Source organism: Aythya ferina, assembly GCF_964211825.1.
Source record: "Aythya ferina genome assembly, chromosome: 7".
In the NCBI taxonomy this organism is placed as follows: Eukaryota; Metazoa; Chordata; class Aves; order Anseriformes; family Anatidae; genus Aythya; species Aythya ferina.
The window spans coordinates 32505480-32531534 of record NC_140302.1 but is presented as its reverse complement, the minus strand read 5'-3'; the positions used below and the strand labels follow the sequence as shown (position 1 = coordinate 32531534).

The 26055-nt window shown below is 36.5% G+C and overlaps 1 protein-coding gene and 1 long non-coding RNA gene across 3 annotated transcripts in view; both read right to left on the bottom strand.

Moving 5' to 3' along the window:
* Positions 1 to 1590: 1590 nt before the first annotated feature.
* On the bottom strand, positions 1591 to 8324 carry LOC311439818. The gene is made up of 3 exons (XR_014695026.1): positions 8193 to 8324; positions 4504 to 4807; positions 1591 to 1764 (listed from the first exon to the last, which is right to left on the bottom strand). It is a non-coding gene; the product is annotated as an uncharacterized lncRNA (long non-coding RNA).
* A 4290-nt stretch (positions 8325 to 12614) lies between these two features.
* Positions 12615 to 26055, bottom strand: part of WDR11 (WD repeat domain 11) — a 42195-nt gene continuing 28754 nt past the window's right edge. For both annotated transcript variants that reach the window (XM_084525977.1, XM_084525978.1), the window contains exons 20-29: positions 23853 to 23961; positions 22508 to 22570; positions 21462 to 21527; positions 20535 to 20706; positions 20115 to 20210; positions 18774 to 18939; positions 17831 to 17928; positions 16759 to 16904; positions 15815 to 15894; positions 12615 to 14918 (exon numbers count right to left, since the gene is read on the bottom strand). In XM_084525977.1, coding sequence (XP_084382103.1) covers positions 14761 to 14918; positions 15815 to 15894; positions 16759 to 16904; positions 17831 to 17928; positions 18774 to 18939; positions 20115 to 20210; positions 20535 to 20706; positions 21462 to 21527; positions 22508 to 22570; positions 23853 to 23961 — 1154 coding nt within the window. In that variant the 3' untranslated portion in view covers positions 12615 to 14760. The remainder of the gene's footprint in view (positions 14919 to 15814; positions 15895 to 16758; positions 16905 to 17830; positions 17929 to 18773; positions 18940 to 20114; positions 20211 to 20534; positions 20707 to 21461; positions 21528 to 22507; positions 22571 to 23852; positions 23962 to 26055) is intronic.

The window sequence follows — 26055 nt, the reverse complement described above, 5'->3', positions numbered from 1 at the left end:
CTCATTAAGGTTAATTCATCTGTTTATGCCTCTTGATTGTATGATACTGCTCCTGTACATATGAATGGATTTATACGGTAAAAAATAGCAGCAAGCTTTTTTTTTTTTTAGTTGAAATTCCTATTTATTACCTTTTCAGAAATATAAAAATTAAAATGTAGGCAGGCAGCACTGGAAGAATCAGGTCTTTCTGTACACAAGAAGAGCTTTCTGTGCTCTTTCTGTTCATCCAGCTACTTAATTTACCTTGCACTAAAATGATCTCTATTGTTTATTTTTAGTGAAATTGTCCTGTTTTTCAGGAAGTCAACCTTCTTTATGTCTGTTTGAAAGTCTTACCAGCCTTCTCACATCTGGCCAGCTCTGGAAAACTTGTCTCAGCAGCTCTGGGTATTTTGGTAGCAAGAACACTACTCTCCCACCATCATATCAGGAGGTATATATGGAGGTATATATGCTTTCTTACCTTAACTAGTTTGTTACAGAACTTAAACTTCTTCACACTGGGACGCTTTAAATAGCATTAGGTTTTAGGATTTACCAGTAAGGAGAGGTGACAGCTTCTGCATTCAAACAAAGAAACAAAAACAAAGACCAAACAAAACAAAACAAAAGAATAAACAAGCAAAAAAGCAAACAAAAACAGTTCCATCAACAATAACTAATGATTCCATAATGTTTCCATTTCAGTTTGAATTCATGTTCTGGATTTCACTTAATAGCATAGGACAAAGCAAGTCCTTGATGCACCATGCCAAAAACTTCATGCTTTCTATTAAGCAGTCTGTAAACAATATCTACAGGGAAACACATTCCTTATAGATATCAGTCACAACTATCGCTGGAAAGTTTGTTTTGTTCTTTACTGAACATATGAACAGAAGGGGAGGAGTGAAGGCTTCTTGCTTCTGAGCAAGCTTCTTGTGCTAGGACAGCATGCAGAAATGGAGAGCAACATAGCACGTGTGAATTTAGCTTCCATTCTAACCACTGATACCTATTAGAAAAATAACAAACCAAACTATTATTCATGTCTAGAAATGCCACCAGAATGTGTGACTAAGGACACGTGAGAGTGATCAACTCCTATCAACTACCAGCATGGGAAATATTTTGAATTTATTTCTGCTTTGGGTAGATAACATGCCTGATATTACAAAAGGCTGCTTGATGAAAGTCTTTACTGAAAGAAACACTGCTGCTGGGAAGCTCAGAAATGATTTTCAGAAACTGAAATACGATCACAATGAAAATCTCATTTCAGCTTTCAGACAGACATCGGTAAAATGATGCTTTCCTGAAAGCACGCCTAAGCGGGAAGCAGATTGGCAACCCTTTTGGCAAAACTCTAATGCAGCACTTCAGCAGGGGTCTTCAAAAGAAACAGAATAACTCAGTAACACAAAGGCAGCAGAAACGCTGAATTTCACTCCACGTGTTGTCTTCAAAAAGAGCCCACGTACTTTGAAGAGAATTGTAGTGGACAACGATTAAACTGTGCAGTCAGGGGAAGAGAGCAGTGAAACCCTGCGACATGTCTGCACCCCACCGTGCCCACACGACCCATGGGCAGGAAGCAAGTTGGCCCAGCCTCATGAGTGGGGTGACCCCCACAGCGCACCTCCAGCTCCGAGCTGCTCAGCCCTGCGTGGGGGCCGGGGCCTGGCCAGCCTCCAGCAGCTCTCCTCCGTCTCCGACACACAGAAATGCCCTCAGATCGGCGTCGTGGTGAATGGCGAAGAGCTGAGGCTTGGCTGATTCACTCTGGAAATACAGCACATGTATTTTTTTTTTGCAGAAGCTGTAATTTTACTTAAGGCTCCAAATTTGGATTGGGCATCTTTCTAAAAGACGACCTCCTGTCTAACCAGCAACTGTGGGGCAGATGCAGAATCACATCCCACCTTGGAAGACCACGACCTTAAGAATTTATATATATCAAACATGAACTTCATTTTGATCCTTTCCCACTGTCCAGAGATGTCAGAGATCAGTTTAATTGCATAGCCTGTCAAGACTCCCTGGGAATTATGTGTATTTTCTCTCTCTCTCATACAAAATCCATCTCCGCTCTGAATAATTACTGCCAGAGCTGAATCAGAACCTGCCAAAGTTGCAGGAAAGAATCCAACCCTTTTCTACAAACATTCAAAGCAAATATGAATTTGCTTTGCTGTTTGTTTTCTCCTTTTTTTTTTTTTTCCATTTTTCTTTTTCTTTTCCACAATCCCCCTTCACGTCATTCTCTTTGAATAACTTAGCATGAATGAATTTAGTGAGGGAGTGGTGCATAAGAAATCTTTGGGCAGATCCTCAGCTGGTGTACAATTGGCTGCAGTAAGGCTACACTCAGTTACATCCTGGAAATGCATCACAGTGAATGTGAAAAGCTCTCTTGTAGGTTATTCACCTCAATGTTCCCATCAGCTATCTCAGCTTAAAGATATTCGTTATTGAGTCAGAGGACCAAACAATAGTATGGGATTGAGCCCAAGCAATTAACTCTTCACTCAGTTTTATAACTGAACCCTGAACTGGAATCCCACAGAGGACCTGTAACAATCTTATTCAGAGAAAACAACCATTTTTTTCGTAATGAAAATTTGGAATACAAAGTTAAAGAACAGCCCATGATTCACACACAGAAAATTAAAAAAATAAATAAAAAATCACAAAACCAAAAGGCTGTTAATTGAGGCCTTTAATCCCAACAAGGTATTCATTCTGAGATAATTAGTTCCATGAAGCCCTCTGCCACTGAGACACGGAGAAGAAAACCATCTTCAAAAGTTAGGTATGTAAGAAGCACAGAACTTAAGGACAGATCAGTCTGGGATGAAACCCTACACAGCCCTGACAAGAAGAAAAAGTTCTGGAGGGAACTGAGCCTCTCAGTGTGAGTCATTCCTGTGTGAAAACATGTTATGATTTAGAAGACTTTACAACAGGAAAAGAATGGGGAAGATATGCCAGCAGAAAGCCTTACAAGTTTCTTATAAATAAGAAACCAGCACCACTGTATGTCAGGCGGGAAAAAACAAAAACAAAAACAGAAACAAAACACAAACATGAGTAGCAACAAATGGGATCCTGAAAAACAGATGAGTCAACAGTCAGCAATACAAGTGATTAAAACTGAAATTATATCATTTCTAACTCATGGTGCATAAAGTACTATCTTTAAAAAAAAAAAAAAAAAAAGAAGAAGGAAGAATAAAAGGAAGGTCTTCTGCTACTGGAATTCCTCTGTTCTTTCTAGCTACGATAGTTTCTGAGCTGCACAACATTAAAACTGTCACTGTCCTTAGCTCCAGCCATGCTTATTTTGGCACCTAACCAAGGATGATAGCAACTCTAGGAGCAATGCAATGCTGCCATATCCCTGCCTCATAAATATTGATTTTGTTTTGTGTTAGTGGTGAAGTGGCATGTGTTTTTTAATATAAACTGAGTTGGCCAATCTCTGAAATCACAGAATATTCTGAGTTGGAACGGACCCATAAGAACCACAGAGTCCAGCTCACGTCTAAATCTCTTGCTTACTCTCAATGTACTGATTAAAAAGCTTTAAACTGGCAAATGAATACACATACAAAGTTCTCCAAAGTGGCAATACTGCCACAAGCCCCTGAAGAGGAGACCCATTACTGCCAACAGCAGTCCCAGGAAAACATACTTTCCTAGGGATTATTTACTCTCAAAGAAGTTCAGATAAAGATAGATTTGACATAACTCACTGAAAATTCTATATGACAGAGAGCTGTACTCAACATGAACTGTTTTGTCAATGTACTTTTATTTTTTTATTTTTTTGAATGGTTGCATAGCTGGTCAAATATCTCTACAAAAAATGTAAATGCTGAAATTTTGAAATAAAACAACTTGGGCTTTTTTCTTTTTTTCTTTTTCTTTTTTTTTTTTTTTGTTCTGATCAAGTCAGTGACACATGTTGAAAGACAGACATATACTTAATATGCACGGATGTATCCCTCCAGAAGTTACATTTGGTTGCCATGAAAATATGCCATGAAAATATTCTTACTCTTATAAGGCCAAAAATACATAGATATATAAAATAGTAGCAGATGTGCAGATGTCTTTTTTTTTTTTTTTTTTCTCTTTTTCCATATTGTCATTACTATTCTGAACATTATGCCAAGTTAGATGGGTGGGTCCTGGATTTGGTGCTGGTTCGTATGAACATAATGCAAAACATCCTACTGTCGCATTGCAAGAAAAAATTGCATGTGTCCTACATTTACAGGCCCTTTCGCAAACCCACCAAAGGAGACAAGATGCCCAAGTACCAGAGTTGCCCTCAACATCCATCCTGACCAACCAGACAGAAGTTGCTTTGAGAGAAAATCAGTTCAGCTTCTTCTGTTCAGCAACGCTGAGGCTGAGCAAGTAAAATCAGTATGGGGACTATAAAGAAAGCAAAACCATTCCCCAACTCTCTTCTCTTACTCCTGCTGGTGCTGCAGACCTGCCCCAATTCCCTACCTGTGAGCTGTCCTGCTCACCACGGCTCTCCCAGAGCTTCAGCAGCTGGTCCATCCTTTGTGATGTGCTACAGTCCTGTTTGGGGTCTGCAGGTTTTTATGCAGTGCTCAGGTGTCTGTGCATCAGGCATCAGATACGGCATTCAGACTTGGTTTAATTAGTTTTGTGGAAGTCTCAGTAATGCGTTTTTTATTTAGCCTTGCCTTCATGAGTTATCAGGCCTTCCCAGCAGCTGATGGTGAGTGCTGAGATTTAGACTTAGCTGTGAATAAGCCCACTGAAAGGCCTCTCTGGATGTTTTCACCTACAAGACAAGAAGTAGCCAGAAATACATGTCTTAAAAAGAAAATGAAATGGACTCTTTCAGAGCAGCTACTCCCGATTCATACAAAGATGAATGACAAAACCCCCAAAATATGCAGGCCCACAAGCACAGATCAGGGGAGCTGATGTAGCCCAGCCCTGTGCCCCAGCATGGTTGCTGGGATCACAGCTAAGGCTAGGACAAGGAAAGTGTTTTCTTAGCCCTTTTGTAAGAGAAGAGCTAAGAAAAGACTGTCTCGGGGAACCCAGGAGAGCTTTTGGGCTGGAGCTCTCCTGACATCACCTGTGTTTACATCATCTTTATTTATACAAGCAATTTATTCTTCTGCTGGAGTGCAACTGCCATCAGTCTGAGCTGGCTTCAGACGATTCAGCACTGCTTACTGCTCAGAGCATCTACTGCCTCTTCAAAGTCATGGGCAAACAAGTGAAAAATGACCACCACTGCAAAGAGCTGAGGCAAAACAGCTTTCCAAACCGGGGTGCAAGGGAGTACCTCTCCTCTCCACACCACACAAAACTCCAGCAAGAGAAGCGGAGGCCAGCTGTCGCCCAAGTGATGCTCTTGCATGCTGCCATCCTGTGGTCTTCAGGCAGACACCAAGCAGGATCCCAGGGTGAATTAATTGTTGGGATAGGGCCAATTCAATAAGGACCATGAGCTCCTTTTATATAGTCATTTCTTCAATCCCTGGCTTCGGGGTGTGGGTATTAGCAGCTCTGTGTTTTAAAGTAGAATTGCTTCAATAAGATAAGTCATTTGTATTCAAACAAAGCATTAGCCAATACTTATCTTCATGTCATTATCTTTTCACAAGCCCTTTTTGTGTAAAGACATTCCACAGAGCGTTTCTTCTGTTTTATCTCTGGTAAATTATGCTTTTTCCTGACAAGTTGCATGAGCGACATGCAAGGTACAAACTCATGATCCTGTGATGTGAAAAGGACAAGGAAATGAAAGATCTCTGAAGCTGGAGGATGACCCAAGCTCTTGGAGATGCTGGCAAGGTAAAGGCAAGAGTACTTTCAATGTCAGGTTCTTCACTGCCCCGGCTTTCCCATCACTTTTGTCCATGTTAGCTGAAGAACTATCAAGTGAGATGCTTTGCATTCAGAACAAGCCTCCCCATAAACACCATCCACTGAAAGCTCCATTGGGATTTCTTTCCAAAGAAAACCGTGTCTTTTGTTGAGCTGGGTCTGGCGAGTCAGAACCACTCCGGCCTCTCATCACTAGCAATAAAGATTTGATACTTCTACCAAAAGAAGTAATCTGTATCTGTGTTAACTTGCGAGCTGAAAATTCAAGGATGGTTTCCTACTGAATTAAAACTGCTCTTGTTGAGGTATATAAATTTTAAAACTGTCAGAGAGAACTTTTCCTGTTGTAAATTTTCTATGCTGTTCTCTTCTTCCTACACACATAAAATAAGCTACTGTGATCTGTGCTGCCTCGCAGGAGTGCTGCCAACAATTTACCGTGGGTTACCGGCATAAGCATCCTCTGATCCTCCAGATAAACACAGAAACAGATTACTTTCATCACCTGAGCATCGGATGCACTTGCTGCAATTTGTGTGCAGGTCTGTTCTCGGTATTTTCTAGAAAGCAAAATCTCCCCTTTATTGTAAATAATGGATAATTAAGAGACAGTCCTTTGACACAGAAATAGAGTGAACCAGACTTGACTACGATAACAAATTTTAAAACAAACTTTACCCTGTCTGCATTAGATGCAACGTAATGTTTAAAATCGTACTTGTAATGCATTTTCCAGCATTTCTGACACATCAAATCAAAGCTGATTTCAAGCGAGGGGGTGGCCTCATGCTTAGAAACAAGCCCAGCTCTTACACCTTGGTGCCTTGCTTACACCTTGGTTGCCTGGACAGCCTCAATATTCTTCCCTTTCCAAGCAGCTGGTTATACATTGCACCAAAATCCAATTGCTCCTGCTCGGTTTGTTCCTTGGAGCTGCCCCACGGAAGGACTGAACGCGTGTGAATGTTTCCTAGTGGGAAAGTGCAAAACACCCCTTGGGGTCGCATTATTTCACAGGTCAAGTGACTGTCCCAGCTGGTCCATTGCCTGAGCTCTGCTGCCCTCTCCTGCACGAGCTGGAAACTGGGAGGATTTTGGAAACTCTCCTGGGAGGATTTTAATGAAATACCACATTTTGTGTCTTTCAGTGGTGATTTGCTTATGCCCTGAGGGGTGGGCAGGAGTATGCGGATTAGGGAAAACAAGGTGAAAGGAGAAAGGGATCCTATCAAGGGATCTTATCCAGATACCAACCTATATTGGAAGGCTCTGCGACGAGACATCCAGCAAGACAATATACAACTTAAAAGCGTGTAAACTTATCTATTTTGTCTATTCACACTGCCTCCTGGGTTTGAAAGCTGAGGACATGCAAGAGTTTATCACAAAGCAGTGAGACTTCAGAGAAATACAAACATTTTTTAAAGTTCATAAAAAAATGATAATGTGGTGGAGTGGGAAGGAGAAGAATACATTTGCAAATCATTTTGTGGTGGGGAATTTGCCTGCAAAGCAGTCAGGAAGGATAAACAAATGATTTCAGCTGGGTTCAAAGAATGTGTCCTGGCTTTTTGATGAGATGGTTGTGGTGTAAAATAATAATACAAAACCTATATATTAGCCTAGTCCTACTGGGAGAAAAGGCTGCTACCAGAAAACACCATATCCAGGACTGGGCAATCATTGACAAATTACCTTCCTGGTCTCTTTTGATATTAGCAAGGCTGCTTTTTCTTGCAATGCATTAATCTGCCTTTCAGCTTGTTTTTAATCAGAAACAGGCATAACTTTGGAGAGTGGAAAAAGAAAGCAGATGCTGAGGTAAACCACAGAATACAGCTGGAAGAAACAGTCATAAAGAGAAGGCTCTCTGGCTTGATAAGTATTTAAGAAATATTTTTCTGAAGGGAAGGGAGAAATAAAATACTCCATTTTGTTCCAGTTTGGAAAATTGTTTTGTCTGCTTTCTCTTCCCAAACGGAGGACAAATGAGCTGTTTCATACAGTATTTTGATGCAGCTCCTATTCTGTTGTGTAACATGGGAAAACAACAACAATATAAAACAAGGCTGGTATTTTGAAAAACAGTCCCTAGAGACTGTGGAACAAAAACTTCATTTTTGGAGTGTCAGGAATAAAAAAGTAAAAGAACTCAGAATGAAATTAATCCTGTGTGCTATAGGGATTAACATTTTGCAAGCAAATGGAAGTCAAGATACAAGACTTCAGTTACTGTAGATACCAGTTAAAATTGCAGATGCAAGAAATTACTGAAATAAGAATACGGTAAGGTAAAAAAGACTCAGATGCTTTCAACTTCTTACCTTCTGCTGATTTCTAACTACTGATGGGACACATCTGATGTATGTACCTGCAGTGCAAATGATTTTGTTGGTATCTTCAAATACAGATGTTCTAAGTTAAATTTTGTGATTCAAAATTAAAGACGAACCTTTCATGTATTTTTCTCTCCCCAGAACTTTCAGTTTCAAGGCAACCTGAAGCCAGGCTACCCTCACTCCAAACCCTCATGTCTGTGTTGCTATCTCTGTGCCTTGGCCCCTTGTAAGTGTATGATTAACCAGATCAGGGGACTGACACAGCAGAACATTACTTAAAAAGCCAAACAAAACAGAAAACACTCTGAGCAAACAAACGAACAGAAAACATAATTATCTAGCCAGCTAAGCTTTTATCACGACACAAGCGCAAAGCGAGCAGGAGGATGCAGAAAGGAGCACACATGCAAAAGAGCACCCAAAAACTCTTCCAGGTTGCCAGGCTTAGCCCTGTGCTCACAGATCCTAGGTGAGAATACGGGCACTGCAAATTCCTTTATTCAAGCAAAAGACATTAGATATAGCCAAAGTCATCCAAGATATGTCAGAATTAAGAGTATAATGGAAAAGGCATTTGGAGCAATTATTGTCACTAATTGTCAAGGGAGAAGACTAGTTTATGCTATCTACATTCAAGAGACCTGACGTAGCTAGTTCAGTGGAAACTGCAGAGTAATGGCAGGGTGTTCCTGGCTTGGCGTAGATGTGGACACAGAGCAAAACCATTCCTCAGCACGTGGTTCTGGCTTTGGGTTGAAACCTTTCCAACCAGGGCGGCTCTGCCAAGCCTCACTCCAGACCAGGCCCTACCAGACAAAAGCCACGTGCTGGTAGCACAGCCTGCGGCTCAGCCCCGCCTGCCTTCGGCCCCAAACCAGGGAGCAGAGTGACAGATAGGCAGCAAGTCACTGACCTCTTTAATTAGAAAAACCCAGTCTCTCTGGAGAGGGAAAAAATATTAAAAACAAAACAAAACAAACAAACAAAAAACAACAGAAAACACCAAAATCAAACCAAACGAGTTGATGAGTTGGAGCTCTGCTGAGAACTGAAACTAGACCATAAAACCAACTTGTTGACAGGTGACCAAGGACTATCTGAGCACAGTGAAGGGACTGAAGCCATGATCTTGGAGGATGACACCTACATTAGCAATCTGGGTAGTTTTCCATAAGGCAAAAAAATGCTATTGCTGATGGCACAGAAAGGAATTACACAGAAAATCCAGACAAGGGATACAAAGCCTGCAGAAAATCTGTATGGAAATCTTCAACAAAACTTTCCGGCTTAGCTTGGATGTAAAGAGTAGATACTAGTCCTGCAAGTAGTTTAACATAAAACATCAGATTAATTTCTTAATTATTAGAGACATAAACCAAAAACAATAAAATGTGTCTAAAAAGTGGCAGATGTAGAAACTTAGAGAAGGTAATAACACAGGTACTTGACAATAATTATTACCCATAATAATAATAATAATAAAATAAACCTGTTTTATATCAGGTAACCATAAAGACAGACATCCTGCACATTTTTTGAGTCAAGACTTGTCATCAAGACAAGTAATCTCCTTATGATTAATCCTGTATTAGGCCTCTGACTTTAAAGCAGTTTTATACCTTGAGCATATGCATAAGCAGTGTCTATTTGCTGATTGTACACGTATCTCGCCATTCTCCCGTTTCTTCATTTTAAATGAAGCCTTTTAAAACACTGCTTTCCCAAGACACTATGAAAAAGGGCTTTCAAAGAAATATAAATTCAAGAGTTAAGATCTCCTTCCTTCCCAATTTCTTAGTTTTTCCTCTTCTTACAAGTTTATGCTGAGCTTTGCCATATCACCACCTGCCTTCGCTGAATAAGGGGGAAGAGATTCTTTCCACAGCATCATCTCTGCTCAGTGCATTGTTTCTCTGATATCCTCTCACTTTCAAATACAGCTCCATGTGTGAAATTTTTTTTGCAGGATAAAGCCTAAGCACAACCAATGCAAGCTTAACTATTTTTCTCCTCTGATTTTTCTGATTTCCTGCAGGAATTGTAGGTTCTAATTTTCACTAGTCCTCATACAGTAGACCAATGCCTTGTTCAGGAAACTACGCTGCATGCCAACACCTTCCAAACTCAGCTGTTTCTGTTTTAATTCTGCTTCAAATTGCTGCCTTCTAGCAAAAGCAGCTGAGGTAGTTAGAAAATAGCATGGCTGTGACTCATCTTCAGTGTTTAAGTAGAAACTGAACAACTTAGTATTAAGAAGTCACAATTCAAAGATACTACAGTGGGACAGGATCAACGTGACCAGAGAATTTTATGCGACTGTTCAAGATCTGTTGGTAAAACTTTTTTTTTTTTTTTTTTCCCCTGAACTCTGTAATGAGTTATCTTACTGGGCTCACAGTAATATCAAAATTGTGCAGACTTCTTCAGAGAAAGTAATTTTAAAAAAACACAACACCATAGTACTCTTTACCAACATGTTGTTATTTTATCACCCCCCAGCAATTACACATTCAGTTGAGCTTTTAGAATACAATTTTGGGAAGGCAGAGATCACCTAAACCAAACGCTTTTCTTGTTAAAAAATCTGTGATCATCCTAGTTTTCTATCTCTAATGTTAATCCTTTTAGGAATATTTACCTCTCAGGAATATTTACTCAGACACTGAACACATCATCATTCTGGATTAGGTTTCTTTGTTATGCAATATAAGCTGCTATCTGGCTGCAAGGTCTATAAATTGGCAGACTGATTTAAATTTTATTGAAAAGAAATTATACCATGCAATATTTTTTTCATTTTCCATAGATTCTTCCTATATAGTTTATATATGGACGTGTGCATATAAATATATATGTATATCATATATATATTTTTTTTTGAAAAGCACCTCAGGAGCTGATCCAAGTTAGGCAATTTTAGACACAGTTAATCAATGTTATTCATTTACATACACTTACTGTGTTGTGAGGCACACCATGCTCCAAGTAAAACTTTAATTAGGGCTTGATTGTACTGAACCTTAGCTGCTATGCTATTTTTCTAGACTTTTTATTTACATCTAGACTTAGTACATCCAGTATAAGACTGAAATAATTTCGATTTTTAAAATTAAGTACTACCACAAGAGTCCCATGTCAGTATTTACCATAAATCTCAGACTGTAAGCACACAAGCTGAATGGGAACACAGATCTAGAAAGAAAAAGACACTGCAGGACTGAATGAGGTTCACAAATCTGATGTGCACATTTCAGAATACTTCATCAGATGAAGGCTTCTGCATCTCCAACACCTGCAGGCTCAATTACATGCATGTTTTTTCACTGGTCATACAAGTCTAAAATGATTCATGTAATATAATGAAAGGGGTAACCACCACTAGTCATGCTCTAAGATGTTCTCCAGCTAGAATTTCTCAATTTAGACAACCCAAGATGTAGTTCAAAAAGCTCCTTTCTTATGGACAAAGGTCCTGTCCTTTCACAAATGAATCTTAAAATAACTACCAAACAATCTGCTCACATAATTTAAAATCAAGCTTATTTCACTTAAGACTCATGTTCAAAGAGATGAGTAAACAATCTCTTAGTTTCAACTTGAAACTCATTTCTTCTACTGTTTCTCCATTGCTAAGAATGGTCAAATACAGATTCCATCATTATGGCTGCATTAAGACTTCAACGTTGGCAGAAGCTTCAAAATGCAAAACCCTGAAAATACAGGTTATAAATTTTACCTGCTTCTTGAACTATTCACAGTTGTTCAAGGAAAACTCTCAAAGTTTTTAGGGAGTTAAACTCTCAAAATTTTAGGGAGTTAAAATCATAGTTATTAGAAACTTTTTTATTTGTACGACCCCAATTATACATATACATCAAATGTTTATCTGCACTTTAAAAACAAATAAAAAAACAAAACCAAACTTCTAAGCCAATGTGACAAAAGCATCCTAAGAGCTAAAAGGAAAGTTTCTTGAACTACAAAAGTGAAAGAAGAGCTCATTGATACGGATCTCAGCACTGCTAAATGCATTTCATATTTTGCAAAGGGAGTCTTGCACTGGCAGTCTGTGGGATAGCTTGAAAGCAGAAAGGAATTACTTTGCTTTAATCACTTATTTCCATGCTTTTCAAGATTTGAGAGCACAGACGATATCCCGCTTTAATTTAGCCCAAACTAGTATTTTGTTTACTAGTAAAGGTTGGCAATTAGTACTACTGAAAGCCAACATCTCATAAGCACTACTATGGAAAGTGGGACTAATACAAAGGTTGATCGCTTCCTCTACTAAAACTAGCCCTGAACATTGTTCCAGTCCAGATAGCAAATAACAATTACACAATCAGCATCCAAGTGCAACAGATAACATTTTTGTATTAAATAAAGACACACAGATTTACAAAGGGGTTTTATTTTTATATTTTATTATTGTGTGACTACACTATTATCTAAATAAACTTTTCAACCACTTCTATGCTGTATTTTCATTGCAAAGGTTTCAACAGGTTTCAACACATTATTCTGCAACCTTCACACTTAAAAGTATATAGAAACATTCAGTATCAAAAGGCGTTTGCAATGCTTTTCTTTTAAAAATGTTAGATCAGATTCGTAACTCTGAGCACATATTAAAGCATTTTTTTTTTTTTTTCCAGAGTTCCACTGACAAGCGATTCTATGCGATTTGTCAAAAGAACAAGTTTGGGTGTGCTTACATTAACTCTACGCTGACCTTGTCCCTCCATACTGCTCCTGAAAACAAGATTAAGAATTGAGGAGTGTTGCAGTTTTCAATGTGAGCCAATATTTAGCCCACTGATAATGACAGTTAATTTGGATTAACTCTGTTGCTCACAAGATAATACTTAAGGCAAATTTCATTGTACACTTATTTTATCAAGCTTGAGTAACTACACAGGTGTCAGTAATAAGACACTGAGTAAGTGTCTTAAGAGACTTATTCAGACACTTAAGTGGATAAGACACTTTATAATGTATGTAAGATGTGGTAGGACCTATGTAAGATATATTATGATTTAAACATTTCCTTTTGCGTTTAGAGCAATGAAACTCACATTTGTATAAAAACTGTCATTCTTGAAATTCCTAACCTTTTAAATTTCATCAGAAATCCCATTTTAGATTTAAAACGTTTACAGAATTAAAGAGATGTAATGAAGCTGGTGCACCTCTAGGAAGGAGGGTAGAATATGCATTTTACAAATATTTAAACATGAGAAGAATCAAATACGCTATTAGTTTAAGTAGAAAAGCCTTAGAATTGCATTTAAAGGGCAAACCTTTTGCAGGATATGATTCTTTTCACTACCATTACTAAACTTCAGTAGCTCCAACAACTTCATTTAAAGACTTGGCTTTTTTAGCCAAGACTAATTTTCACATGCCACAGCCTTCAACTTGCAAGTGCAATTTAACTTTAGCATACATTCTTCAGTTGTGGAATCTCAATAAATAGAAGAGATACATCCAACAAAGAACAACAAAGAAAAAGAAAAAAAGCATTTAAACATTACAATACTGTGGGAAGATGTTTTGTTTCTGCTGAAATACTGGCACAAAACTGAAGAGAGATGCTGTCGGTGGCATCCTTAAGTATCTGGACCATGAGATGTGTTTACCATAAAAAGTAATTTTAAATCCAGTGATTCTGGCTTCATCCAATACTTTTTCTTCCTGTTAATTCATGAGACATTCAAACAGCAAATAAAAGAGTAACTGCGGAGAGAGCATCAGCAGCCTCCCAAATGCAGGAGCCTATCTTACTGCTTTTGAGGTAGGATTATTTTCCTATTCTTTGATCCCATTAACCAGTCAAGACAAGGCAGAACTTAATCCCTAAAGTGTGCAGGGAGCATACACTTCAGAACAATAGAGAATATAACAATGACTTAATTGGAAAAAAAAAAAAAAAAAAAAAAAAAAAAAGGACGTTTCATGAATTGGAATGTGAGGAGCCTTTTGTAAATAAACTTGTTAAAAGATTCCATTCCAACCAGTTATGAAAATGACAACAGAATGAACTCATTTAGAACAACAACAATTTTAAAGAGAAAAATTGGATTTGAGAATCCATGACTTTCCAGTAAAGAACAGCATGTTTTGTGATCTTTATTCTTTAAATATATTTATATTTTTACAGTACAGACTGAATTATTTATACATATAAATACAACAGTAGTGAAGAATTATAAAGATTTGATTTTTAGAAGTAAATGGAGTAGACTTTTACACAGGTATAGAATTCTTTCAGCATATTTTTAAGTTTGATTTGTACTATAGTTGAAGAAGTTGAATATATTCTTGTTTATCATAGCCTTATTTTCCCCTCTCTTGAAAATGAAGACAATTTAAAAATAAACATAAAGCAGTTCTTAATCTTGCCTCCACACAAATTTAACAACATTTGCTCAAATCACACACGTGAGCTATTACAGCGATTCCAGGGAAAATTCGCTTTCACACAGTGGAGTATCAACCTGATAGACAACCCAGTTTGATAGGAAGTTTCCTCTTAACAGTGAAGGTAAAATTGTTACTCCTGTGTCACTTCCTCTTTAGGCTGTTTGAGCTCCATCAGTAAATCTTTACCAGCTTCTCCAGCTTTTGAGGCGAAGATAATGGCTCCTTGCTTAAAGCCCAGAAGCTTCAAGCTCCTGGCATAATCTGTATATACAGCGTGAATCAGTTTATGTAAATGAAGCATTAAGGAAAACAAACATGAAAAAATAAAATTACTTTTTTTTTTTTTTCTTCAAACTTACCCCTTAGCAATCCCAAGATGAAAGTGCTAATTGTGCGAATCCAATATTTTTCAGCAAAAATACAGACAAAAGTGTTGCTTTAAATTCTACTACTGAATGCATATTAGTATTTATCAGACAGTGCATGAAGTGCTATAAACTGAAACAGAAAAATTTCAGATAAGCATAAGCACTACCGTAATGCATCATAAATTGTGAAAGAAATTAAACCATTAACTCGTAGTCACTAATTAGATGCATCTGGCGTTATCCAAATGACTTATTAGCTTTTTTAATTTACAAGTTGACATCAGTGATGACTCCATAAAACACAAATCAGGTATAATCTACATAAGTGTTATTATTTATTGGATATACCTAAATAAAAATGGTAGAGCACATGTTCAGAGTTCCAGAACACCAGGTTAGAAATGCAGACTGTAATGAAGAATACCATAGATATGGTATTTTTTTTTTCCTAAGCTAGTGTTTAAAAGATAGACTATATAGTAAAATCAGTGGTTTGGTTAAAGTAACAATGTCTGACTTCTGCAAAGATCATTTTATCATCTGTTCTTTTCTCTCCTACATTAATTTTTTTCTTTTTTACTTTTTCTTTGTTTTCCAGTGTCACTGGCCTCACAGAGCGTCCAGGAGGAAAAGGTGTTACAGATTTATGCAAGTGATTCATTTTCATTTATTTCCTCAAAATTCTTTCACGTGCACATCCTGTAAAACAAAAATAGGATCTTCTATTCCTGTGCAGATTAGTTCATCTAACATTAGTTCACATAAAATTGTCTGCAAGAACACAAATGCATAAACAGGATTTCAGAAAAAGGATATTTGTATCGTCATTAACTTCGAATGCCCCATACTTCAGACAAGCTTCAACAAATAAAGCCGCTCTATCAAAGTACCTCATACTGTAAAATGGGAGAAAAATAAAATAATAATTTGTTAGGACAAGGAAACGGAAAAATATTCCATGACACTGCATCAAAAAACTTGCACACAGGCTTTCAAAAACTTTGCACATAGCTCTGGAGTGGCAAGTCTCTTCTGCACTGAGTGCTGACCAGGGTTTCTGAACATTGCCAGGGATAATCAGTACCAGGGATAATCACCACGGATTATCTGTAAAAATTTAGCTGCCCCTTTGCCACATTACAACTACTATACACCATTACAGACTATTCTCAGTTCCCAGTATTGTTCTACCTTGCTCTTTGCACTTTTGTGCCTTAAGCGTTCACTACATCATGATACCTCTCAGTGCTTTTCTCATTTTCTCATGCTGCTACACTGCTCCTGGGCAGTACGTAAGAACAACCCACACTGTTCCCATATACTGACTTGAGCTCCCCTTGCACCCATTACTCTGGCACTGCTCTCTTACCAAGAATCTTGTACACCCCCTTCCTCCTTGCATTCAAGAAACTGACATTTGATGTAAGAATTTTGAAAGATCGAGGCTCAACTCACTGAGAAATAATCACAGCTACTATAAATTGTTACTGCTTGGTCAAAAGGTGCCAGCAATCTTAAAGTCTGCAGTAAATTAAAATGCCAGTGTATTTCCTGAAATTGCAGAAGAAAGATCAGTTCAAGCCCACAGAAATGACACACTGCTGAGGTTAAAGTTAATTAAAGAAAAACACACTAAAATAGAAACAAATGTCAGAAATCAAACTGTAGACTCTCTCTCTTCCCCGTGACTTTTGAGTCACAAATGCTCAAATATCAGATTTAGACGAGACAAAATACAGATTGTCTTGTTTCAGCTTTACCTGTGCAACATCTCTGCAACTTTTGTAAAGCATCCAAGTGACAAGAGGACAAGAATGGCTTTGGACTTCTGGTTGACTTGTGGAGAGCAAAGGTGATCTACCCAACGCTTCAACACATCAGCACACTCCTCTGAGTTCAAACGAACCTTTAACAGATGGAAAAGACAATTTTGAATAGAGCTAAATAGAGCTTTGTTTCACTTTCTTCAGTCCTCTGGGCAGAAGCAAAATCATCTTAAACTACCAATTTTATTTTAAAAAGTATAATAATCTCTTGAGCAAATATAATAAAGAAAAATTATATAGATATAAAAAGTCCACTCAGGTCCTCTGACATTTAAATGTCATTAACATAATTTTTTACCGCAAGATTTTACTAAAACCTCAAGTATTAAGAAGTTAAGAATCTTTATCTACTGAAGACTAAAGGACAAAACTTCTTTATTTTTCCTATGAATGGGAATCATTCATTTAGAAAATCTGAGAATGTTTTTTTCCATACTTTCTGCAGGAGAAACAACAGAAACTTTTCTTAGGCACACGGAAAGATAATCCATAGTGACTCCTGTCCATTACATAATTTAATGTAGAGTATTAATGTTAAGTCCAGGTATTTCTACTTTAATAAGTTTGACATAGTAAAACAAAAGTTGGTGCAAATATATGTGGTTGGTGTTAACTTTAAAATCAGTACACGTGCTAGATCGAGTTCAGCACAAAATCATTGCCTAATTATTTATCCATTTCCAGGAATGGGTTTTTGCAGTTTCACAGAATGGGTTTTCACAATGAACTCTGTGCTGCTGTGCATATATGCAACTTCGTAAGTCAAAAAGTAAGAAAACTGTATTCCAACCATTTTTAGGCCCCAATCCTGTCACAAAAGGCTGAAGAACCTGTGAATGCTAGCTAAATGGATTGCCTTGTTATAGCTTAGCACACAGAAAGAACTGATGATATCACTTCAGATTGATTTAACTTTGGAGTTAACTGAACACCCTCAGCATCCTTCATACCTACGCATATTAGGCAGGTCATTTATGCTACACCACAAAGTTGAGAAATTACATACCTTTGCAAGCCATGCTGCACGATTCCATTCACCATACGTTTGCAAGTAGCGACAAGCATCAGCAGCCTTATCTATTAGACACAGTAACTGTACACCCTCTGGAAAATAGAAAATAGACGATATAATAAGGGGAAAAAAGAGTTACTATATAGTGCGAGCAGATCACTCATCCCCAGTAAAAGGATCTCTATTATATTACTTCTTAGCATACGAAGATGTTGAAAAACTAAATTCTACCACATGACTATCTATATAACATGGGTATTCGTTACCACATCTTTTTCTTGGGCTGCAGAGCTTAGAAGTACTTTGCAAAACACTCATTTACCTTTGTTCTAAATGCAAATGACAAGCTGTTCACTGGATTTCTCATCATAAAACGATAATGATCTGTATAAATCAGACTAATTTAATAAATAATCCTTTATCTTAATGTTGTCCATACTGTAATTTCTAACCATTTAGTGTTAATTGTCCACAGAATAGGAAGTATCTTTTTTGGTCAATCACCATATTGAGACCATCTCTTACATCAAGCAAAATTAATCTGTAGTTGCAAGAAACAAGTTCTGAACTGGAAGGAAAACTAAACCTGTATTTCAGCTTCAGTACTAAGACACTGAATTTAAATAATTTTTAACTTAGGCGAGTGGAAAACATGTAGTTTCACATGCTCAGCTTCTTCTCATGCAAACAAAAAGTTGATAATTACTCCAGAAAAACAATTGCCAATGAAAATTAATCAAAAGAAGTTGAGCTTCATAACCAAGTTAGTACTCGTTTTGTGTGTTGAATGCTGTATAAGGAAAATACTATAACACATGCAGCTTACAAGATCTATTATACAAAATGACTTATTCCTCTCCCAGCTGCATTACTGGTCTTAATAATGATCAGAATTGCTAATATACAAGCAAACAAAAAAATTCAACACACATTTTACCTGAGAGCTTTCCATTAGCTATCATGTTGGTTGCTACCAATTTAATGGTGCTTTGAGATGGACCTGATGAGGTGACAGTGGTTACCAAGCAAGCTTTAAGTGAATCGCAGTAGTAATGGGCATTCTCTGAACTTGTTTCTAACAGTAGTTGTACTGCTCTGTCAGTCTGGCAAGAGAAAAAAAACAACAGCTTTGACCACAAGATATTAACTTTTAAACAGTCTTTTACCCCTTTTAGGACATGGAACAAATAACAATGAAGGTTATTCAAAAACAGACTACAGATATATATACCAAAGTAGTAATGATTACAGTTCTATTTCAGTAAAGCATCCTCAGGGAGGACAGCACTTAATCATTCATTATGAATATAACGCTTAATGGCAGCCTAAAAATTCTACTAGGGGCCAAAGAAGCGTTTAATTCAGAACATTTATTTCCTTGTTTACAGAATCATTTGCAAAGTTATAAAATGAAGAGAAGCCCTTAAAACAAGCAGAAGAAATATAACTGTAAAGATATAGAAACTGGCCAGGATCTCAAAGGTTGATTTAATACCTGTTATTTTGGAACTACACTACAGTAGCTGCCCCTCCATAAACAGCTGAACCAGGGAGGCTTGTTACACCAACTACAGATAACTGTCTCTGAATAGAATTAATATATTACATGAATCACTCTGCCTCTTCATTATAATGAGGAGCCTAACTTTTAGAGAGGTCAATTTGGTGAGGTCAATCAAAGCGATGGCTTAGTTACAGAAATAATGAAAAGCCACATTAAATACATATTAAAATCCGGCACAGTGATTAAATACAGTAGCATTTACGGATTATCTACAGATAGTAGAGACTAAATATTTCTGCCACCTTTTACATGTAATGTTTGGTGACGTGCTCAAATGTACGGCAGCATAGAAGTAGTTTAAGTTCAGCCTATTCATATCAGGCTCATCCATTCAGTGAGCAGATTAGACACACCCATTAGTACTTAAAATGAGCGTAGTAAGTGCAGACTAAATTATCCCAACGATACTGTTATTTAGTTACTTCTAGGCAACTCAAAATGCAATTTTTCTTTTCTAGTCACAAAGTGCAAGGAAAGATTTTTATTGGGTTCCCATGAAAATCGTACAGTCAGAAGAAAGTACCACCAAACATTACAATATATCATGTCGTTACACTGCATCTGCAATGTAATGCATTAAGACAGTAAAAACTATGCATTGGGTGAAGACATATGAGTTAAAACAAACATAACTTTAGCTGAGCAGGGTAAGTATATATAACAGACAGAGAAGGACAGAGAAGGACAAAAAAAATTCAAATATTACCCACAAACCTGGCCCAAGAGAAGAAGCTGGTCAGCACACTTCCTGGTATGATCATATGTCGATCTCTTCACCTCCTGCAGATTTACCCTTTCAAGTTGGAATTTCTGCATGAAAAATAAAAATAAATAATATTAACAGAAGAACATATTATTAGATAATATTAATAAAAAGATAAAATTAACAGAAGAGAGAGAACTGAGCAATTAAAAAAATAAGGAAGTTCTTTAGAAGTTCCAAGAACTTTCTATTTTTAAATAATAGGGAGTGATTTCATTCAGAGTTGTATGTTTTATTATAAAGTTAAACGTACAAAGAAAAGCTCTAAGATAATAAGAAAGCCACAATGCTGAGGCTTTATCATTCTTATCACATTCTTATTAAATTTTGGGTTGGTTTGGTTTTGGTTTACTTTTAACTCCTTGAAATACCTGGAAGTAATGATTTTCACATAGAATGTCATAACATATATCCAATGGATTAACCAACTGTTCTTGAAGGATAGGTGCATTTGTTGGTTTTGCAGGTTTTTCCTGGGATAAGCTGTGCAAATAGTGGGCAGCAATGGTCCAGAAATGCAGTTCAGATTCATCTCCATACAGTCTGAAAAGATAGAAATCAGCATGAGAAATATGTCTGTATTTTTCACATAAAACTTGTTATAAATTTAAAATATCTCTTTCCAAAGAATGCCTTATTGTAGGCACAAGTATTTTGCATTATCAGTGGTACAAACAACACAAAAAGATTATACCATGACATTCAGCAAGCTACGTAAGTAAGAGGTTGGCCAAAAACACTTACAACAGTAAATAAACTCACTGAACGTCTAGCTTACAAATATGTGGATTCTTTTTAATTATTATTTTATATTTAATCACTAATATCCTTCTTAAACTACAATATAGTTACTAATAATTGTTTGAAAAAATATCTCTGAATATAGACAGACTAAAATTTGCTACAGTTCAGGCAGAAGAATGACACGGAAGAAATGCATTTCAAATTAAAAAATAGGCCCTTCTTTGTTTACAATATTCTGTGTTGAGAAGTTCCGAATTATGCCTTGGGTCATTGTACAAGTATAAAGTTACATTACAGCATTTATGTAAGAAGAGCATTTATGAAAGAACGATGAAGACTGACTGAAGATACATCCAACAAGCAAATAAAACACGGTCTCTGCAATGTAAAATTTTCAATTTCAGTCCTGAAAAATACTCTAACACACATGTAACAAAGTACTCCAGCAATTACACTGAGTTAACCTGGAATTAGTTGACACCTTAAGTTTTAACAAATTCATATGCATTTATAGGATCAGGATTTTATTAAGAAACATTTGGTATAGCTGCTACCTGGCAACTAGGAGACATCTTTGCAAAAGAGTAAAATCTGGATCAAGCAACAGTTTCTTTATGTCACTGCAAAAAGAGAGAGATGTAAGTAATGTGTAAAATGCTGTGCAAGATTGTGTATTTTTGTTTTTAATTTATTACATAATATATGCTATCTGTTTTAAAACAAAACAAAACAAAACAAACTGTTCTTGTGTGAACTGAAAAAAATGTATCTATCAGAACAATTATGTCTGAAATCTCAAGCAGCAAGCCACTTTACCTGTTTAAATACCAACAGTGAGTCTGTCAGGAACACCTTATTCTTGCAATAATGGAAACAACCACAAGGGTGTATACAAAGCTGTAACTTAATCTTCACTGATTCTACAAATTACAAAATTAATTACAAATAATTATGTAATTATGCAGTGCATTAATTTGGGGTTTCTATATATTTTTCAGATTGGCTAAAAATACATTAAGTTATTTTTGTCCATCCTACTAAATGAAAGAAAAAGAGGAAAATGGAAAAGTTTCAAATAAAATTTTCATAGCTTAAATGGAATGCCAAAATCTGTTTTCTATATAAGAAGAGCAACAACCAAGAAAAGACCACACATCACAGAGTATTGCCTAACCAACTACAACCACTAACAGTCCAGTTACAAATTACATATCAATATGAATCTGTATCTCTAAATCTTTTGTTGGCAAACACTACTACAACAAGCTAATGTTAAAAAATCAATACTAACTTCAATCACAATACATATTCAGAACACTACATTTTGACTGTTGAGTCAGTATTTAACAAACTACTTTGAGATAGTTTGCCTATTAAAAGAAATTGTTTCTGTATTATGGCTTCTCTTTTAATAAGATAAATGTTTAAAATCTCAATAAAATGAATAAAGCATCACCTTTTGTGATTTGTTGACATAAAAATTAGCTATTTAAAATAAAATTTGTCATTACTCAAAGCTTACATTTAGAGAGGCAAAAAATCATTTTATTTTTTTTCCTTCTCTGAATTCGATACCTTACTAAAATAGGAAAGCTCTTACTTTGACAATGAATTCAGCTGCTCTTGAATCAGATTTTTGACGTTTTCATTCTCTGGATAATCTCTGGATTGCAAAAAAAAAAAAAAAAAAAAAATTCTATTACTACCAAGCTCACAGTATAATTTGTAAATTAAGTGCATTATTGTTAGACAAAAAAAACATAAGAACATATATAGAAACAATCCAGCACATTTTTAACGAAAGCCTTTTTGCAATATTTTTGTCTAGTTACTAGTTTCATGATAGCAATTGAAGACTGTTGTCTTTCAACTTCACTTGGTGCAACCAATCTTTTCTTTCCCCCCTTTTCTTTTATTCATTACCCTTGACGCTAGTGAATATGCCAACATCAAGCCCACTATTAAATCACTTTCTTCTTTTATATTAATACTGAAGGATTATAACTAATACTGAAGGCTCAGCAGTTACATTCTTGTACTGCAACTCTCCTTTACACCTTAAACTTCTTATTCCTGTTTTTGATTCCTTGTTTGCAGACTTATCTTCATCCCTGTTCTTCTGTTTTACTTATTCTACAAAGTACGTTATCTTAGCACATGCAATTGGTTAGCCCTTCTAGCACTAATCTCATCCTCACTGCAACGCATGCAGGCATTATGAATTTCCACGTATCCTTTTCTTAAGATTTTGGAAGAATTTGACTCCTCCTTCTCCTCCTTTTTGCTCATTTTTGTTGGTCCCATGACCTACCATTCTGTTATAGTCAAATACTTGTTTGCTATATGATTCATATTTATTTGTATCAAATAAGTGAATATTTGATTTGAGCTTTTATGTTTATTACCTATGCTGAGTGCAATTCTTATATACTGCTTGTCTTGTTTTGCAGAATCTTTTGAGCATATTCTTACGCAACTATTGCAGCTACAGGTTTTTTTCACTAATAACCAACAGTAAACAAATGCAATAAAGGATAAGAAAGGTGCTTCCACTATGATGTGAAACGTGGCTCACTATAAGTAACGACGTACCTTTTACATTACACATCAGATAAGCCACTTTCAATTAGACTTTGGGAAGCAACTCTAACTATTCTTAAATTAACTTCTTGCATGAAGAGAACACACTGTTCTCTGAAGTAATATAACCTGTAAATAACCATGGAAGATTGGCAATACCGTAAAGGAGACATCAGTTTTCAATAGCTAAGGGCTCCTGAATGTTGAAAGAAACACAACAGCTGACCTTAAATCCTTTTCTATTTATTAAAGCAAATCTATTGTCTTTCTGACAATCCCAAAGAGTGAGGAAGGTTGCCCAAGAGTTATTTGCACAACAGTGATGAAAGATGTGGGAGCAGGATTCAAAAAAAACATCATCTTACATGTTCATAACATCTAGAGAATATTTCTCATTCCACGGCTGATGCAACAAGAATGCCTTCAAAGCTAATGAAGCCCTTGGAACAAGCAGATAGGGACACCATGCAGGTTCTGAAACAAAAGGAAAAGATTCATTGTTAAGTGGCTAACATGCAATAATACTCTGTTCAGTAACCATAAAATGTACCACCTTGTTTGTAAGCACCAGAAGAAAATCGTAAGTCACACAGTCATCTCCACAGTATGGGTTACTAGAGATAAAAGCTTATTGTTACACTCAAGCAACAACATTTCATAAAAGGTACAGGGTTATCAACCATGCTCAAATGAGCATTTCAGAATTCTATATCGAGTTTAGTCGTAGACTTCTAGAATGCAATCTACTGGCATTAAGTACAGCTGTACATGATAATTACTGCTACTACAAAGGCATGCTTGAAGATACATACAGCTATACCAAAATATACCACAATGTACATTTTACTTTTACTTTGCAATTGAAGCTTCTGTAATATATCATGAGGGTTAATACTTATCACCCCAAAGGGATGTTATGAGCTTAAATACCTGTTTATATTTGCAAAGAAACAAGATGAAAATTACATTACTATCTGTGTCATACAAATTTAAAAGTCCGTAATTCTGTATTCAGTACAAGGTTTAGATGATCCATAAAAAATGCTACCCAGTGACTTAGGAGTAAAACACATACAAACCAGTTACATTATTAAATAAGTATTCAGCAATTCCCTGTACCCCATATGCACTACATGATGTAGGAATCCTGTAGATGTGGTTTTGTAATTAAAAGATATAGCAGTATAGAGGCAGGACACATAAATCACAGGCAACCTTAATCCTGGCATACCGTTATTTCAGCGTGCTTGGTTTTAAAACATTAAATTTTTATAGTTCAACATTACAGAACATTTATTTGATAAAAAAGGCTGTGATAAATTATGTTTTCCTACAAACACCTCACACCATAGCTCTCCACATCAGAATCTTGTTGTTACCTGCATCATAGCCAGAATCTACATGCTTTAAGAAGATTAATGAGGCATGGCAGGACTGACCAAAATGCTCACAACAAAAGCAGTTATTTAGAACACCAGAAAAAACGGAAAGAACTCCACATTCCTCAGTAGTACAATAATGAGGCAATTTAATTATTTGCTGGCAATACCTGATTAGACAAGCTCAAGGGAACCTGTACAGTTGGCTGGGCTGAAAGTAAAACAGTAAAAGAAAAGGCGTTTAACAAATGCCCTCAAAATCTATCACGTCCTTCTCTAAAGAAAGGGAACCTCTTAAGTACTCTAAGACTACTGTGTTAAAACCCCAGCCTTTTGTTCTGGGATCAGGCTCAAGGACATACAGACCATATTCATCCTTTTTTAATCTTCTATAGGGTACTTTATTGTAAGAATCAGAAAAAATAAGAATATTTTGGAGTAGTTGCCTTGGAAAGAATGGGACTTGGGTAACAATACCAAAGACTTATTTATGCATCAATATTGTTTTATCTTCATCAGTTTGGTGATGCTTTTTGGCGAAACATACTGTTGTAATTCAATCTCATTTTACTCTGAGGATGATCCTGTGCAAGTATTCTCCCATCACTCCTTGCAGAGCAGACAGGCCTTATTTTGACATTAGTTTTCAAGACGTCAAGTGCCCAGGTCACTCTCCTGTGATAACCAACTTCAACGAAATGGAACAAACTGTAACCCAGAAACACCTCTCCCTCTTATCTGGGTGGCCAAAAAGTTAATTGTAGGTCCCAAACTGAGCATTCAGCTGAACTTAAAAAGCTATCATCACTACTAAAAGAATAAACTTGCAAACATTAAAATACATCTCTACTTCAACTAACAAATGGAAGTCAGTTAATTAAATACTGAGGGCCTAAAAATGTACAATGCTACACTGTATTGTGGTTTAAAAAAAAAATCCCACTTGAGTAAGAATTATTCCAATTGATATGTGAGAACTTGGTAATATGAGCAAACTACATATATATTGATATTTCAACAGAATGGTAGAGAGTGCTATTATTTATACTGGGAGATAACCTACTCTGATAAATCTCATTTTAAAACTCAGAATTCCTTTGTTTTTTTCCTACCAATTGGAAAACACTTTTTGGTATATGAAACTGAAAAACTTCCATCTGCATTAGGTAGATGCCAGCAGGCTGTTTTT